The sequence below is a fragment of the Protopterus annectens genome, chromosome 12.part0, assembly GCF_019279795.1.
Source record: "Protopterus annectens isolate FY-2018-M chromosome 12.part0, PAN1.0, whole genome shotgun sequence".
Classification (NCBI taxonomy): domain Eukaryota; kingdom Metazoa; phylum Chordata; order Ceratodontiformes; family Protopteridae; genus Protopterus; species Protopterus annectens.
The window spans coordinates 940,236,414-940,256,770 of record NC_056746.1 but is presented as its reverse complement, the minus strand read 5'-3'; the positions used below and the strand labels follow the sequence as shown (position 1 = coordinate 940,256,770).

Here is a 20,357-nt window from a genome sequence, read left to right as displayed (position 1 = left end):
AACTTTTTCTAAGGGATTTAGTGTGAAACTACAGTAGAAAGGTAAGGATAGAAAAAAAAAAACTAGGTGAAAAACTAAGAATTTCCACAAAAGAGTTCTTTACTGACCTGAGCCGGTAAAAACGCAACCTCGCAGCGAAGCGGCAAATGAGATCTGGGGAGTTAGCGCATGGTATTGTGGGATATAGGGCTGCCTCGAGCCGGTAAAAATAGCTCTCGAGCTATAGTATAGGCCGAGTCGGAGCTGAGGATCGGCTCCGAACCCATCCAGCAAGAATGAAGGCGAGAATGACAACTTAACATTGAGCATTAAACATAACTTCAGCTGTTCTAATCATCACAACTGTTAAAATACTCTTTTGGGGGGGTGCATGGCCAAGATGGCAAACTGCTAACAGCACAAAGTCTTAGCTCTGCTTTATTTTCTTTTTTTATTATACAAACTTAACAAAAGTCTTCTTTTCTTATACATTTTGAGTCTTTTAAACAAACTTGGACACCTATTTGAAAGAAAAATTAAGTTTTTATATTTTTTCTTTGACGTTTTTCCTGTCAGAAGTTTTATTGACTGTTGTGACAGAATGAGCCACTCAAAAGTGAGCTCTCAAGACAACTTGGTGAAAATGAAACTACAGTCTATAATGGGCAGTATCCAGGAGCATTCTATTAAATTTGATAAACTTTAGATCAAAATGGACAATATAAAAGAAGATTCCACAAATCAAACAGAAATGCTAAAAGAGATTATACAACAACAGCCTATTCAGATTTCAGCAATTTAAGGCAAATTAAATGACCTGGATAGCAAAATGACAGACAGTGAGAATCACAAAGAATTCCTATTAAAACTAAATCATTTGCTCATGGAAAAACTCGAGGACCTAGAAAGAAGATCTAGAAGAAACAATATTAGGATATATAGAACACCAGAAAACAAAGGAGACAATATGTTGCAGTTTTTAACTAACTAGATGCCTAAAATTCTAAATCTACCAGAATCTCTCTCTTTTGGTATTGAGAGAGTCTATGGAGTCCCTAGATTTTTTTTTAAATTATTTATTTATTTATCATTTGTTGACCGGGAAAGTTCAACTAGGTTCCACAGAGCCTCTTTTCAGCGGAGGTCCAGGGAGAAATGCGCCAGATGCATGTCTTTGGAATGTGGGAGGAAACCGGAGTACCCGGAGGAAACCCACGCGAACACAGGGAGAACATGCAAACTCTACACAGAAGGCACCCCAGCCGAGAATCGAACTGGAGAACCTCTTGCTGTGAGGTGACAATGTTAACCACTGCACCACTGCACCGCCCTATTCTTATTATTATGAATTATTATTATTATTATTATTATTATTATTATTATTATTATTATTATTATTATTATTATGCCCAGATCTATTGTAAAATTATCGTCCAGCCAAGACAAGGATCTGGTACTGAAGATTGCTGGCTAATTCTCTGATAAAAATAAATAATAATGCTATAAGGTTTGATAAAGACTATATTGCATCTGTTATGACCAAAAGGAAAACATAAATTCCATTTATAAAAGACTTAAAGAAGCTAATCATTAACGCTCAACTATTTTTATCCAGCCAGAATTAGGATCTTTTTACCAGAAGGTCAGAAAACTTTTAATTCTTAGATGATGCAGTGAACTTTTCTCAGAAAAAGAAACTTTTTGATATATCAGAAATATAGACTGAATTCTTGTCAGCTTAAAGAGACATGCAACAATAAATAGCTAGTCTTTGAAGGATAAAAATAGTAAAAACATTAAAAATAATACTGTTCTCATTTTCTGTTTTGCCTGTATAGCCTTCTCACAGATATTCATTACAGTTCATCATCAAATGCAAGGTAAAACAAACAAAAACAATTTATACTTTATCAAAATACCTTTTCTATACTATCTAAAATAGTGTATATATGTTATTATCGCTATTACTGATAAGTCCTTTTATTATTTTATTTTAATTCTAACATTACTTTCAAACATAGAGAGTAGTGTGCATGTGGTGGGGGTGTACTGACAGTATTTGAGATGGTGTGTCTATATATTAATATTACTATTACCTATAGGTTTCTTTATTATTTTATTTAAATCCACTCAAGCATTATTTTCTAACACAGAGAGTAGTGTGTATGTGTGTGGGGGTGTATATTAACTTGTTTAATCCACTATATTTATATATACTTTCTATACATAATTTCAAGTAATCTGTTTTTTATTGTTGGTTATTCTGTCTGGTGAATGTGTTTGTATGTGATAAGCTTTATCTATGTGCAGTGGGTGTTTTGTTGAGTGGTTCTGGCTGCATGAAAATCACATATATACATTACTACACTTTCTTTTAATAGGTTTAACTTATGTGGTGATTGTCCATTACTTGGGCTCTTACTCAAAGAATTAGAGATGCTATTGACTTTTCTTACAGTAACTGCTACTTTTCAGTCCCCTTTCCCATCTAGTGTTACTTAAATTACTTTAGAATGTTTTTTTCACATACATTGAGCTATTTTTCAACTTATACAGTCTAGATTCCATGTTCAAGCTGCTTGTGCTGCAGGAAATGTATTTTCAACTTTAACCCTCATTTACAGGAAGTGCACTTTTAGAATGTTAAAATGAGCATCAGAAACACAGAAATACAGCATTTAAAATTAATCTAGTGAATTTTAAAACATATCCATGTAGTTTTTATGCTCATTATCTTTTAAAAAGAGGAATAATAAAAAGAAGAAAAGGAAAGAATAATGCAGTGGGAAGAAGAAAAAGAAGACATCTGCAGACTTAAAGACACATGATACTAATCTCTGTTTAGTGCTATCTTGTGGTCATCCTAATTATAGTTCAGTACAGCTAGTTCCTTTAAATAAGTACAGTATAAATACAATATACTCATGCAACACATCATCACATTACAGAAAAATGTTTTATAGTGATGAAAATGTTTGATTAAAACAATATTACTGGTTTTAGTGTGTCATGAAAGAAGCAAAAAAACTAATATAACTTTAATAATAATAAATTAGACAAGTTACTGCAATGCAGAATACTCCTGATAAACAAATAAGTACCTATTACAGTAATGGAATGTCCTCTACAGTTTCTCTGGTTCTGTAACGTGCTGCCTATTATATTGTACACACAAATATTTACACACTGTCAGACTGGATTTTTGATCATTCATTCTAAATGTTTCAGGACTTGGCATTGTGAGTCCTGATATCTTAAAAGGTTACTTTCCTTAACTGATCCATTATTGTCACTGATCTAATATACTGTTTCATACCCACATTTCCTTTATGCAAGTAGAAACCATTAACTTCTTTGATAGCTATGTCTTACATTTTTGACATTTTCTAACTTTTGCATTGTTCAAGGGTATCTGATATTTTCTGCCTGGACTCTCACAGAATACAGATTCTTCACAAGAATAGATAGTTTCATTAAGTAAGATCTAATAAGTAAAATAACTGATCTGCTTCTTGCCACAGAGAGTGGCACACCTAAAGTTTAATCTCATAAAAAATACAACAAACACATAGACGATGGGTGATCCACAGATAATGGAAAACCTGAGATATAATACAAAAAGGTAAGTTAAGCATCAAGACTGTTGGTGGAATACAGAATACTTACAAATGCATAGCATGAATGAAGCTGGTAGCATAGTAAACAGAGAATGACATGTGCCATACAGAACATCTGACAGTGTATTAAAAGATTGTTATAGAGCGCTATTAATTATCTGAAAGTTGGTAAGATACAGATTAAGCATCTGTACTTAAGTAAATGATGCTGCATTGCAGTTTCATATACAGGACAGCCACATGCAAAAACACACTCAAACTGAAATACATATTTACACAGACCACACTTGCCTGTTTATAAGTAAGGGGTCTACAGATGTGTTTTCACATGGGATAACCAACTGCCTACAAAAACTAAATACCCCAATAACCTTTTGGTATTACTTCAGTATACAGTTGTCTCAATGCTTTCCCTGAAATGCAATTGTGAAATCTAACGCCTGATGTGCTGCCCAAAAGAGCTGAGCAATGCAACAAAACTGTAAACATAAACACAGGGAACACTTCATTACTAAGATGCAAAGTACCCTACCTATTACCCTTTTGTAAACATTAAGGCATTTTTTCTTGTTAACTTATTATGCTTTGGTGACATTCACCTCAAACCTGGGCTACACCCCACTTACTCTACTCACAGCAATATTATCTACCCCAACATCTCTTCATTTCCTACACCATCCCACAATTCTCCCTCTGCTACTTCCTTAAACTCTGATAACTTTCCACCTTCCAAAACCCTAACATTAATCTCTCTTAGTATACAAAGTATAACAAATAAAGTAAACGCTCTTCATCCCCTAATCACCCTGTATACCCCAGACATTCTCACTCTCTCTGAAACATTGCTACAACCACATATCTCTGACTCAGAAGTTCTACCCCAGGCTATAATATTTTCAGACTTGTTCGTCAGTTTAAAAAAGGGGGAGGTGTAGTCATTCTATACTCAGAGCAACTCTCACTTTTCCCTCTTCCCACACCCCTGCCCAACTTTCACCCTGCTGAAATTCAACAAGCACAAAAATCCCACTATAGCAGCCATCTACATCCTCTCCAGAAATAACATTCCAGTTCTAGAGCAATTTCTCTCCTGGATCTTTGACAACATCACCTATGAGACCATTATCTTAGGGTATGTTAATATTGACTGGGCTACTATGACATCCGCCTCTCCTCACAGCTGCATATTAACCTCTATGGCTTCTCACAACTGATCTCTTCTCCCACTTGATACAATAAAAATACCAACTCTGCCGAATTCTTGATTGGATTCTCATGTCCAGCCCGAACGTCTATCACAACCCTGTACTCTTCCCAGTTCCCTCAGTGACCATCTTCCCACCCTTGTCCATAGACATTTACCCTAACTACACAGACTCCACCATTTTAAAGATTGTTGCAGACTCTCCAATTTCAATCCAACTTCCTTCAACAATATACTTTCCTCTTTCAACTGGTGCTTCGTATACAACCTTCCTCTTGATGATGCCGTCTCCAGATTCAATAACATCTTCCTTAATACTTTAAACTCTTTGGCCCCCAGTACAAAAATTAGACTAAACTCTAATTTCTCCCCTTGGCTATCTCAACTCACACGTAACTTTATGCTACAAAGATATAGAGCCTGGAAGATCTGGAAAGAAACTAATTAACAAACCGATCTTCTAACTTATAGAGAACTCAGGAACCACACAAAAAATAAACTGACAATGACAAAAGACAGTACTATCAGACGCCAATAAATAATCCTCACTCCAACCCCAAATTATTTTAGAACAATATTAATAAGCTGCTCTATCCAGGTAAGCCTACTACACCTAGTCCCTCTCCAAATAGCTCAGACCTTGATAGTACTACCCTTCTAAATGCATTCTTCACTGACTCCATCAAAAATCTTACTAGAAACAAAAACATAAATCCTTCCACTACCGATCCCACTCCCACTCCCCCACCTCTTTCTTCTCTCTGAAACCTGCCCCTACTGCTTATATCAGATCTCTTCTTTCTAAACTTAAACCATATTCTCCTTCTGCTGACAACTTACCCCCTCAATTCCTCAAAATTGCTGCCAACACCATTGCTTATCCCATCTCAATACTTATCAACCGATCCATCCTTGAAAACACCCTACCCAAAATCTGGAAGGAATTATGTTATCCCCCTCCATAAAGAAGGAAACTCCACAGAACTGTCCAACTATTGCTCCATTGCTATACTATCCCACAGTCTCCAAAATAATGGAAAAATGCATACATAAACAAATCCCTGAACACTTCCTACAGGAAAAATCTCTTAACACCCACACAACATGGCTTTCATCCCCACCCTAGTACTGCTACTGCTCTCATATCCTTTACTCAGACAACTTCCAAAGCTTGCGATGAAAACAAAACAGTCCCTAGTCTCTTCCTCGATTTATCCAAGGCTTTTGACACTGTCTCTCACAACCTGCTTTTATCCAAGCTCAAGAACCTTAATCTTTCACAAGCTACCATACTCTGGTGTACCAGCTACCTCTCTGAGAGATTCCAACCTGTCAGATGGCTGTCAGCCTCCTATCCTTTCCTTCCTAGTCAAACTGGCATACGCGAAGGTTCTATACTAGGACCCCTTCTCTTTAACATCTTTACTAATAATCTACACACAGCCTGTCCCCACTCCTCACTAATTCAGTATGCAGAAGATTCTACGATCATATTCTGTTCCGATAATCTCCCCCACTTCCTCTCTCTTACCCAAGGCTCACTGCTGTCTGTTGAAAAATGGCTAACCAGCAATGAACTCTTACTTAATCCTAAGAAAACAAAACTACTTCTCTTCCTCCCTAAATCTCTACAGCATTGTAAAAACTCCTTCACAGTCTACTCTCTCAACAATACTACTATCTCAGTTGAACCTCATACTAAACTTCTTGGTGTTGTTATTGATGACCAACTTGTATCCATATATTTCAGGACATCAAAAAAACACAACAAAAATGACGCCTACTATATTGGAATAAGAAATACTTGACTAAGGACACCAAACACTCTCTGGCACAAGCTTTTCTACTGCCAACTCTTTATATGCTGCTCCAATATTCACAAATCTACAAACCAACCTCATGACCAAACTGGAATCTACCTACAATAAATTTGCTAGATTTGCTGCAAACCTTCCTTACCGCTCCCACCACTGTAATGCCCTAAAGGACCTTCAGTGGCCAGAAGCTCAAAAACAACTTTTGCTTCCACAACTCTACCTTGCTCACTCTACTCCTGTAGATCCCTCCCTCTGCCCTGCTCTCTCTACCCTCATCTCTCTTTATACTCCCAAATGCTGTCTCTGTAGTGCTGACCAACATGTCTTGGAAACCCATAAGCCCATGAAACAAATAAGTAAACTCTTGCATAGCCATTCATTTGCCACCACCTGGAGTAAACTTCCCCCAGATCTAAGAACAACCACTAGCAGTTTCAGTTTCAAAAAACTGCTCAAAACATGGTCATGCCCCTGCCCCACTCTTACCTGACCTTCCCCACCTCTTCCTCTCATCCTCCTCCTCTATCTCTAATTGCTATATTACATGTAAACTGAAACCTTATTTCTTCTCCCTTTTAATGCATGCAGTCTTTTCACAGAATCAAAAAGTATTCAATGTTTAATGTGGAATTCTTTTGCATGTTTTACTTGTGATTAACTGCAAATTGCTAACTGCAGTCCTAATCTCTGTATATATGTAAATATTGTACAATTTGATTTTCTAATCTATGCACTGTTGTATACCCTATGAGATACTTGTTTATTTTGCACTACATATTTGTATTTGTTTTTTCTTTATGTTTTTTGGAGCTTTTCTCCTTGTGCCTCTGCTGAAAAAGGACTTCTTGCCCAGTCAGAGTAATCCAGTTAACAAATGTCAAATAAATAAATTAAAATGAAAAAAGGATGCAGGAAGCTAGCATATCTTATATGGGACAACATATGGTTCACACCTCTGCACACTGGTTGCTATAAAATTGTTTTTTATACAAAATGATTTTTATAGACAACTGACTGAAAATTATTAAAAGTGATTATAAACTTGCTCTGAGAGAAATACATTTATTTGACTTCTTTATAGATATTAATTTGTAAATAACAGCATTTATATACATTACTGTAGTTAAACGTTAATATAAGCTTTCTTCAGTTATTCTATATGAAACAGTTTAGAGGAAAAGATGCTTAAAACATCTGAAACTGCTCAACATATGTTACCTTAATTACTCAGAGTTACTTTGCTAATTATTGAAAAATAATATTAATAAGCAGATTTAACTCTTCTAAATGTTCTGCATTTGTTAGTGAAATATATTATTTTACTTAATATTAAACTGACTTTTAAATAATTTCAAGCATTTTTCATCCCATTGGTATGATGAATACAAAAACTTGATCCATACATTTCAGAATAAGGCAATGAAAAGTGCTCTAAGAAAATTTGTAAGTACACAATACTTAAAATATAATTGTAAAATAATGCTTCCTGTACAGAAGGTAGATGTTAAATCTATACTCCAAGTACTAAAGGTATTGATAGTAACATAATACATTCAGAATACAAACATTCACTTAAAAAAACGAACTCATTTGTATATTTACTCCATGCATAGATACATAGAACATATTCACTCTTAACTGTTAATATACATATCAAGTACTCATAACTTACAAACACATACACACAGCTATATGTATGCACATCCATGTAAATATATTATACATATATAAGCACATACAATACACACAAATATGTAATTTAAATTGTAGCACCTTTTAATTATACTTCCATATTCTGACTATTCCGTTTACCTTTTCACCCATGTTATTAAATGATTTTTAAACATTTTCTGATATGTGATCTTGATATCTATTAGTGTTATTATGTCTGTAGATAAATGTGTTATAGGAGTTACCAGGTTTATTTATTTTATCCCTATAAATGCTTAAATACTAGACTATTTATAGTATTCTGTATAGTAGAATTAATTAGAAAAAATTACTATATAAAATGTCTTATTCAAGTAGAGAAATTTGAAATGCATTATTTCTGGGATATTTTTGATATATTCAGAAATACATAATATCATTCTTTATTATTAACATTTCCAACTTTATATTTCTATGACCTAAAATATTAGTATTTCTCAAATTAATACTTTATATTGTTTTTCTTTTTAACATGACTTGAGTGTTCTTTAAATAGCTATAATTAATAATATTGTTTTAAATTAAGAAGCAGTAGCAACTATTTAGCTTGGTGACATTAGGATGGGTTGGTTGGTATGTGATTTCTATGGTTATATCATCAAATCAAGGCATTAGCATTCCATGATGGGAGGTTTGAATGTATATAAGTTTGATTTCTTTTTGTATCTGTCTATAACAAAAATTATTAGTACTTGGTTATTATATTTTAAGCTAAATAATCTTAATTCAGTGTATTTACATGTTCTTATGAATGTCAACATAGAATAGTCTGTCATTAAACATCAATGGAAATAATAATCCATTGAAGAGACCCTTAAACAAATATTTAAAACTGCATAAAGCTCACACAATTTTCTTACAAGAAACACGTGTTATCTGAAGAAGTAGACAGACTGATGTTAAAAGATTATTCAACTCTTGTGAGCTCTCATTTTAAATCAAAAAGGAGAGGCACTCTTATTCTTTGGATAAATTCATTACCTACACCTAAAATATTAAACACCTATTCGGATAAAAATGGCATGTTGGGTTAAATAGTAGTAGAAATAGACAAAATACTTTATACTTTTGCGAATTCTTACTGGATACTTGGAATTGGAACCAAAGTTGTTAAGAAATATTTGGATATTATAACCTTATATACAAAAGGCGAATTGATTATTGCAGCAAATTTTAACTGTATTCTTTCTAGTAAAGACACAAATTCTGATTAGGATCATAGGCTATCCTCAGTAGCTAAACACTTAGATCATGTTATTAATTCTCAACATTTGAGAGATAACTATGATATTAAATCCACTAGCTGTCTTAACTTTGCACATTATTCTTACAGATTTGGCACCCAGAGAAATATCGATAAAGTTTTTACTTTTAATAGTCTACTTACTAAAATTGAAGCTGTATTGATAACTTCATGTCCTTTATCTAACCACAATGATATTCTATTTACGTTAAAGTTAAAGTCAAGCAATTTGATTTACTATCAGTGAATCCCTGCTTATATAGTAAAAGACTTTAAAGAATGGTGTCTAAGAGAAGTAGACCAATATACTGAAATTAATAATAATGGTGAAGTTTCAGAAGTAATTCTCTGGGATTCTTTAAAAGCTTATCTATATGAAAGAATTAAAAATTGACACACGTACAAAATAGTGGGATGAGGAGTTGATGTCTTTGCAATCTAATACAGATAAATTGAAATCCATTTTAAAACCTTATGACAAATTGAAAAACTCAGAGTTAAAAATATTAAATCAGAAATATCTGTATGTACTTTACCATATAATATTAATACATTTGGAAAAAATTAAAATTACAAACTTACTCAATAAACCCAAAAGGCTTACACAAGTTGGCTGTTAGATCTAAGAAAAAAAGAAATACTATTCATATTAAAGAAATAATTTCCAAACAAGGGGATAAAAATAAAAAGTGGCTGATTTAAAAGACATATTAGAATGCTTTAGGAAATATTATGACAAAATTAATAACAAAGAGACAGACTTAGAAATCAATAACATAACAGATGACGTTTGGAAAGACAATATAAGGTTTAAATTAACCAAAGAACAAAGATCCAAAATTGAAAAGTAATTTTCTTTTAAGGCATTAAAAGAACAAATTAATAATCTTAAACCAAATAAAGCCCCTGGTCTTGATGGTATAATCCCAGAATTATACAAATTAGTCCCAGGGAATATTATAAATATCCTATAAATTTTTTTGAACATATTAAACATATGCCAACCATCCCCTCAGATATATTCCCAGATATCTCATATCTTGAAACCAAATGAAGATTCAAACTTATGATATTTGTATCATCCTATTTCATTATTAAATGTTGATTATAAAATATTTATGTCTATTCTTGAAAAAAGATTGAACCTTATTATGCTAAGATTAATAACTGATGATCAGACTGGTTTTATACCACACAGAAATGTTTAGGATAACATAATTAGACATAATACTTTAACAGATTTGGCTAATAAAAACAAAAAAAATTAACTATAATAAGTCTAGATATAAATAAGGTTTCTGAATCTATTAGTTGGAATTATTTATTCAAAGCAGTTAATATGAATTTTCCCTAGATTTTATAAATCGTATAACTAATCTATATAGCAAATCATTCTCTTTTATTAAAATTGGAGTTTTTTCTTTCTAGCTCTTTCAAAATATTAAAATATACAAAACAGGGTTGTCCCCTGTCACCACTATTATTTGCTCTAGCAATTGAACCTTTCACAAACTTTTTTACATCTAATAGCAAAATGCAGAAATTCTCGATAGATGCAAGCTATTCCTGTAAAAGTCAGTTATTTGCCTATGACATTTTAATAACAAGTGGTGATATCAAAGCTTCAATAAAAAATTTAACTAAGCATATTAATTACTTTGAAAAAATGTCAGTTTTAATGTTTAACTCTGATAAAATGGAAACTTTACTTATTTATAAAAAATGTTAATCATTATTTAAGAAACGATAAGAATTTTATTTGGGACAATTCACAAATTAATTATCTTGGATTTATAATTAAATCTACTGTAAGAGACTCAATAGCAGTAAATGATACTAATTTAACTGACACTGTTAATAAAATAATTATTAATTGGAACATTTTGTACAATGGAAGATAGACTTACTTTAATGTTGTGTCTTTTGGCTTTTCCCAGTTAGGGGTCACCACAGCGGAACTCCAGTCCGCTAATGATTGGCAGTTGATTTTTACGTGTCGAGTTGCCAGCCCTGATGCACAACCTTCAATGAAGGTACGCCCATTCACGCATGTCTCCACCCAGAAGATGCTCTAGCTGAGAATCGAACCGGACAGTGTCTTACTGTGAGGCGACAACGCTACCGCAGCACCACCACTGCGGATATAGACGTACAGACTTACTTTAATAAAAAATTATAATCCTACCAAAAATGCATTTCTATCTACAATCACTAATTACTCTCCCACCTAAAAAAATCTTTAAAAAATTTAATTCTAGTCTTCTTAATTTTCTCTGGTTCCCCAATAAACCAAGAATATCCTTTGATTGGCATGTTTATACTTGGTAAGAAGATGGATTAAGTTTTTCAAATGCTGAATTGTATGCCAAATCCATAATTCTCAATTTAATATCTCTATGGTTAAATTCCTCTTACCAATCCACTTGGAAATCCATTCATGAAAGATTAATAAATAACAACAGTGAAGTTGCTGAATCCTTCGCTAAAGTTGGAATTAATAATTTTTACTTGATCTTGAAAGACTTACGTTTAAATGAAAAAAAATACTATTCCTCTCCTTTCACTATTACGCATTTTAGAACATTTATGAATTCTAATTATATAAAGATTTATTGTTTTTATTGTTCCCTATGTCAAATACTGCAGGTTGTTTGGGAACTTTTAATATAAACAAAATGTTAGACCTTAGAGGTGCAAATTTAATCTGCTGGCATTAATTCTTAATGGGAAATAAATCACAGAATACAGATTACCTACTTGCAAGATATTGTTTAGAAAATAACAACTGGTTGACTATACAGTCTTGTAAAAATATGTTAGTGATAAAATCAAAATCTCCACGGATTTTCAAATGAAATACATTCCAAAGATACATGTGTTTTTTTTCAGAATCAATAGTAACTCAAATAAGAATAAATTATATATATCTATAATTTATAAAGTAATAAGAGAAGAGTTTGGTTCCACATATTCATTATTTTGGAATTACTTAACTAAGATTAATGAAAAGGCCTTTTCTAATGAGGATAATGTTTAATTCTTAAATCTGCAGGAAAATCAACTTATTTTCTTTATTAGAAAATATATACATTGAGATTTCTTCACAGAGCTTTATTAACTCCACATAAAGTGGCTTTAATATATAACTTTGGGAAAATTAATTGCTGGAGGTGTAATTAGTCTCAGAGAATATTATAAATATCCTATTAAAAGTTTTTGAACAGGTTAAACATATGCCAACCATCCCCCGGACATATTCCCAGATATCTCCTATCCTGAAACTAAATAAAGATTCTAACTTATGATATTCTTATTGTCCTATTTCATTATTAAATGTCAATTATAAAATATTTATCTTTATTCTTGCAAAAAGATTGAACCTTATTATGCTATTATGATGATCAGACTGGTTTCATATGACACAGAAATGTTTAGGATAACATAATTAGATATAATACTTTAATAAATCTCGCTAATAAAAACAAAAAAATAACTATAATAAGTCTAGATATGAATAAGGTTTCTGATTCTATTAGTTGGAATTATTTGTTCAAAGCGGTTAAACAATATGAATTTTCCATAGATTTTATAAATCTTATAACTAATCTATATAGCAACTCATTCTCTTTTATTTAAAGTGGCTTTTGTCTTTGTAGCTCTTTCAAAATATTAAAACACACAAAACAGGGTTGTCCCTTGTCACCTCTATTATTTGTTCTAGCAATTGAACCTTTCACAATCTTTTTTTACATCTAATAACAAAATGCAGCGATTCTCGATAGATGAAAGTTATTCCTGTAAAATTCAGTTATTTGCAGATGACATTTTAATACCAAGTGGTGATGTCAAAGCTTCAAAAGAAAATTTAACTAAGCATATTAATTACTTTGAAAAATGGTCAGGTTTAATATTTAACCCTGATTAAATGGAAACTTTACTTATTTATAAAAAAAGTTAATTATTTAAGAAACTATTAGAATTTTATTTGGGACAATTCACAAATTATCTTGGAATTATAATTAAATCTACTGTAAGAGACTTAAGAGCAGTAGGTGATAGCAATTTAATAGACACTGTTAATAAAATAATTATTAATTGGAACATATTTTACAATGGAAGATAGACTTAGTTTAAAAAAGTATAATCCTACCAAAAATGCATTTCTCTCTACAATCACTAATTACTCTCCCTCCTAAAAAACTGTAAAAAAAAAAAAAATAAATTCTAGTCTTCTTAACTTTCTCTGGTTCCCCAATAAATCAAGAATATCCTTTATTTGGCATGTTATACTTGGCAAGAAGATGGATTAAGTTTTCCAAATGTTGAATTATATGCCAAATCCATAATTCTCAATTTAATATCTCTATGGTTAAATTCCTCTTACTAATATAATTGGAAATCCATTCATGAAAGATTAATAAATAATAACAGCAGCTTTTTAAAAATTGCTTGGGATTTCTGCTGAGAATATCTGGAACACATACAGCAACACAAGCAACACAAAGCAGAATCTTTCTCTAAAGTTGGAATGAATACATTTTACTTGATCTTGAAAGACTTATGTTTAAATGAAAAGAAAAAAAATGCTATTCCTCTCCTTTCACTGATTACATTCTTATACATTTTAGAACATTTATGAATTCTAATTATATAGTTAAAGATTTATTGTTCCCTATATCAAATACTGCAAGTTGTTTAAAAACTTTTAATATAAACAAAATATTAGACATTAGCGATGCAAATTTAATCTGTTGGCATCAATTCTTAATTGGAAATAAATCACATAATACAGATTATCTTCTTGCAAGATATTGTTTAGAAAATAAGTGGTTGACTATACAGTCTTGTAAAAATATGTTAGTGATAAAATCAAAATCTCCATGGATTTTTAAATGAAACATATTCCAAAGATACTTGTGTTTTTTTCAGAATCAATAGTAACTCAAATAAGAATACATCATATATATATATATATATATATATATATATATATATATATATATATATATATATATATAATTTATAAAGTAATAAGAGAAGAGCTTGGTTCCACATATTCATTGTTTTGGAATTACTTAACTAAGATTAATGAGAAGGCCTTTTCTGATGAGGATAAATGTTTAATTCTTAAATCTGCAGGAAAATCTACTTCTTTTCTTTATTGGAAAATATATACATGGAGATTTCTTCACAGAGCTTTATTAACTCCACAAAAAGTGTCTTTAATATATAACTTTGGGAAAATTATTTGTTGGAGGCGTAATGAAGTCTCTAATGCAGATTGGTTTCATATGATATTGAAAAGTAAAATAGCAACTCCTTTTTGGGTTGAATTTAGAAATTTTGCCCAAGCTTTGTGGACAGATAATTGTATAATTTCTAACTCCTTGATTTGACTTAATGCTCCAGTTTCTGATTCCATTCCTAGGGTGCAGGTGTCTCTCCTTTGGTCAATTTTAGCTATAGCAAGAAAATTAGTCACAAAGAATTGGAAATGTAAAACTACTCTTTCACTGAATTCATTAATTTAGCAATTTCTGACTATACAGTCTTGTAAAAATATGCTAATGATAAAATCAAAATCTCCATGGAATTTTAAACAAAAGATATTCCAAAGATACTTGTGTTTTTTTTCAGAATCAGTAGTAACTCAAAGAAAAATAAATCACACATATATATATATATATATATATATATATATATATATATATATAAAATTTATAAAGTAATGAGAAGAGCTTGGATCCACATATTCATTGTTTTGGAATTACTTAACTAAGATTAATGAGAAGGCCTTTTCTGATGAGGATAAATGTTTAATTCTTAAATCTGCATGAAAATCTACTTCTTTTCTTTATTGGAAAATATATACATGGGGATTTTTTCACAGAGCTTTATTAACTCCACAAAAGTGGCTTTAATATATAACTTTGGGAAAAGTAATTGTTGGAGGCATACTGAAGTCTCTAATGCAGATTGGTTTCATACGACATTGAATTGTAAAATAGCAACTCCTTTTTGGGTTGAATTTAGAAATTTTGCCCAAGCTTTGTGGACAGATAATTCTATAATTTCTAACTCATTGATCTTACTTAATACTCCAGTTCCTGATTCCATTCCTAGGGTGCAGGTGTCTCTCATTTGGTCAATTTTAGCTACAGCAAGAAAAATAGTCACAAAGAATTGGAAATGTAAAACTACTCTTTCACTGAATTTGTTAATTTAGCAAAAAATGTCTGCAAAAAAGGACTGTCAACTGCCAAAATATTACTCACCAATTAAGATTTTGGTCAAAATTAAGTGATTTACTTGATACATTTTAATGATTTAGTTCTCTATGTTTGAGTTTGTTGTGGATATTTTAAATAGTTATGTTTTTCCTCTAGTTATCTTTAAATAATTCTGTACAATATTTGCTTAAAAATTTGTTTTAAAAAATACTCCTTGTGAATAAGGTCACTGCATGGGGAAATCATATTCTCTTCAAGGGGCTGTAAACTCAGAGATGATCACTTTAATTAAGACATGCAGGGGTGGACTCCTTATACTGGGGGATGCACGATCTTTGTTGCTACATGAATTAAATATCCAAGATTAATCTTGAAACAATTACTTTTATATATTTGAATGGAGGTCTGAAGCCATTTATATGTAGACTAAAGGCTGACTAAAGTATTGCACATCCTTGTTTAGCTCACTATGCAGATGCATGGCTAACTGTATGACTGTTATTTTATGTATAACTGAATATTTTTACAGTATTTCTTGAATGACTCTAATAATGACTTGATGGCAATATTGGTGATGTCTGATTTTATCTCAAGAACAATGGTGACATTCCCTAAGTAAAGCAGCTTTTCATTTTACAAGTATCAGCTTTCTGAAACATCAGAAATTTAATTTAGATAACATGCTGCTCTGTGGTACCAAGGGTCAGATCCACATGCCTGTTCTGTCATACATTTTTAAATACATTTTTGCCATCCAAACACAACTTCAACTCATAATTTTTAAATAGTCAGTCTTAAGCAACAGTATAAGAAGCAATACATAACTTCATCTTGACTAGTTCACTAAACTGTGATAACCATAATAAACTGTTTCTTTATCAAACTATAATTTAGATGCTCTAATCTTGTAAAGTGCATTTATCAAGACATTCATCTACCCTTCAAAATGGAATTAATATGTTTTTGAGAACATAAACTTAGCAAATCTCCAACTGTTTACATGGTAATGAATTTACAGAAAAAATAATCTAATCAAACCAAAATTATGTAAACTACAGTACTGCATTTTAAGTTTTGTTATACAGTATAGGAATAAGTCTTCAAAGTATCAAAAGGTGAACAATATTATTTTGCAAACAACAATAGATAAATCACTAGCATTCTAAATTATTCTACTCCAATTAAATGTGGTTATATTCTATGGAGTAAAACTGTCTAGCCATGCAGGAATAATGCATAATACAGCCTGAAATATTCTTTCAGTTTCAATACATTTAATACGTCTGTTTATATCATTATCATGTTTAAAGTGTGTCTTTATACATCCACTAGAATCAGCACATTCTTAGTATACAAGGTTTACTATCTCTCAAAATCACTCCTGCCTTCCCTTTCTTTGTAATAGCTTTTTTATTTTAGCTACAATCGCAAAAAGTATAGCCCGCTCGGTTTTGTACATTTAACATATATATCACAACCTAAAAATGGTAATGCCTTTGTGAACTTTTTTGCTAGCACTCCTTCCAACAACTGACACAAGTCTTCCTTAAAAGTACTGAGCTAGGACCTGACCAGAGAATATATTTCCATTACAAAAACAAAACTAAATCCAATAATCTGATCTTAGTAAAGCCTGCATGGTTGTTGTAATTTTTTTTGTGTTTTATTTTGGCTTTATAGTCATGTTGTAGTGTTTTATATTATGTTTCCATGAACCTAGAGCTCTTTCTCCATACATCTGGTACTGATTATAGTAATTTAACAATACCCTAATATTTGTGGACTGTAAAAATATTTGTGCAAACACCTCTAAGCAAAAATCCTAAACCTGAAGGAGTTAGTGGCATATTTTTGGTAATTGGCAAATGCACTTCTAAGTTACATCATCTCTATATTCATTTAATATTGTACTCTTGTCCTGTCTTATTTTAACAGCTACCTCTTTATGTAAATAATCTGAAAGCTCTGCATGCTCTAGTAACATAGAAATATAGTAACAATACTAGGTAAGTTATCACAGGGGACCTAAAAGGCTTAGACATATCTACCTTTAAGTAGCCACACTTAAACGTTCTTTCCACTGATTATAAATACATATCAGTACCTACCTCTTTATTCAGGCAGGGTGGTACATAATAACTGTGGTATAAATTTGTATCTACTAATCAAACCTTTCACTGCTGGATAATCATCTGTTGCCCCCAACAGTAATAATGCTACTGCAAGTGGTGTAGTAGCTGACAATTTGATCGGACATGTAATCCTGTCTCGCTCTCTCTGCCTACTACTCCTTCATGTTCCATCCTTAAAGCATTAGGCACATTAAACTTCTGCTGAACTTGTAACCATGAACCCCAAATTTAACCAAATCATAGTTTAACCCAGAACACCACATTAGTTCTTTTTTCTTTCTTTCCAAATCTTTAAACTCATCTTCCTATTCCCACTTTACTATCTCTAAGACGTAATAACAAGTTTTCCCAGTGTTTCATATCTCGTTTCAATAAAATACCCCTAAAGTCCCATCCAGTTGTTTTATTGCATAAGGACAATCCAGCCTCCAGCAATAATAAAACCAAAGGGATACCTTGTCAAAGAACTTCAAATCAACAATAGTAACATGCATTAATCCTTCCACTTTGCAGCGTAGAACCACAGTTAATAAGTACATAGTCTTTGGTTGTATTATCTCATAGTCTTTTGACAATATATGTTTCTCTCAAGATAAACAAGCTTTGTAACTATCACAGATAATATTCCACATTATATTTCTGCAGCTTTTTAAAAATTGCTTGGGATTTCTGCTGAGAATATCTGGAACACATACAGCAACACAAGCAACACAAAGCAGTACAAAGCCTGCACCTTTTGATCTAACTTTAAACCAATCATGTTCCTTCATTAGAAATCCCCGTTTGAGCTTTCCTTCAGATCAATTTGCAGGGTAAAAGATTCCTCAACAGGGTTAAACAACCAGATGCCTAAACATTTGCTATTATCCACATGCTGTAAGTAAGTAAAAGCACTTTTCTTCATAGTGTTTATACACATTAAGATTTGGATCCACATGCCATAAGTAAGTAGATACACTTCTTCATAGTGTTTATATACATCAAGATTCTGCTGTTTGATCCAAAGTCTGTTATATAATTCCTCTGGAATCTTCTTCCAAAAGCAAGTGCCAAATTCACTATCATGTGAATAAAACTTTCATACAGTTAATTATGTTTCAAATAAGCCTATGTTAACATCGGGCCAAAAATATTTAACATTGTACATATCCAACTGCAAAAGCTATTTATACAACTACACAACAAACCTAGATCCATAACATAAAAATAATCTCGACCATTAAACAAGCCAAATACGTGTTGAAACAAACTGTATTTGGTTGGCCTAGCCCAGCAGACAGCATCTTGCAATGCAGTGTTATCCACTGATAAATGAAAACACTGGGGTGCCCCATACATTCCCCCAACTGCTCCCCTTTTTAAGTTGGAAATATAAAACAGAACAATCTTCTTGATATAGGAAAAACTACTGTATGAAAAGCACTTAGAAACTCAAGAAATAGAGTAAGATATTTTATCAAAAATATACATTTTAATGAAATTTGTCCCAGGAAAAAAAAGGTTGAGATGAGGCACACACCCTACAAACAGTTCTGTTATACTTTGAAAATTGTATTCCAGGGCTGATTTCTCATATGAGATTTGGCTGTGACATCTGAGGGTAGCTCTACGTCTTGAGGCTTTATTATGCTAATTTGACTGCCTGCAGATACCTTAGATTCAGCAGTGCTCTGCTTGGAAAAAGTCTGAACCAGAACTACCTTCAAAACTGTGAAGGCAAGGAAAATCAATTTAACCATGTGTTGTGGTTGCAAGCTGATCATATACCTGTACTCTTACCTAATGTTTGATAAAACAGATGAGCTGTTGCTGAGTAAGATTGTTCTCTGTAACTTACTGCAATAGTGTGTGAAGAACTGCAAGATTTTTTAACACATGCATAATATCAAGCAACCAGCGTTTAGAGGGGAGTATCTGTGCAGTGTTCTAATTGTAGAACATTTGCTTACATTGACCTGTCAACTTGCATCTGGGCTGGTATTGTTTCACAGTTAAGACATTATTCATTGACACTTTACTCGGAGTATGAAAACAAAAAAAAACTGTTCTAACCAATATAGAATGAAAAGTATTTAGGAGTTTATTCACTTACCCTTACTCAGCATGTGAAAACAGAAAAAAAGTTTAAAACCAGTGAGGGAGGAAAATAATTTTCAGCTGTTTTAGAAGTCAAACAGTTAGACTTGGTGACTTACCATCATGATGATTAGCCCGCTGACATAACTCTGCTTCATTATAAATTGACCAAAAAGTATCAAACCACTTGGCTTATCCTCCAGTTCCTTCTCAGCGTTATTTGTCAGTGTATTTCTTTCTAACAGAAAGATCAAAATGAGATGTCATTAAAAAACATAGATTATTAGTATCCTTCACAACAAGATTAGAAACTGCTCTTGTATGCAACCCAGGAGGAAAAAGGATGGGT

The 20,357-nt window shown here is 32.0% G+C and overlaps 1 protein-coding gene across 1 annotated transcript in view; it reads right to left on the bottom strand.

Annotated features, from left to right (window-relative positions):
* LOC122816231 (piezo-type mechanosensitive ion channel component 2-like) overlaps positions 1-20,357 on the bottom strand; it is a 1,381,906-nt gene that overhangs the window by 1,039,189 nt on the left and 322,360 nt on the right. Inside the window, exon 9 of the mRNA XM_044088974.1 lies at positions 20,128-20,246. Within this exon, the coding sequence (XP_043944909.1) occupies positions 20,128-20,246 (119 nt within the window). The remainder of the gene's footprint in view (positions 1-20,127; positions 20,247-20,357) is intronic.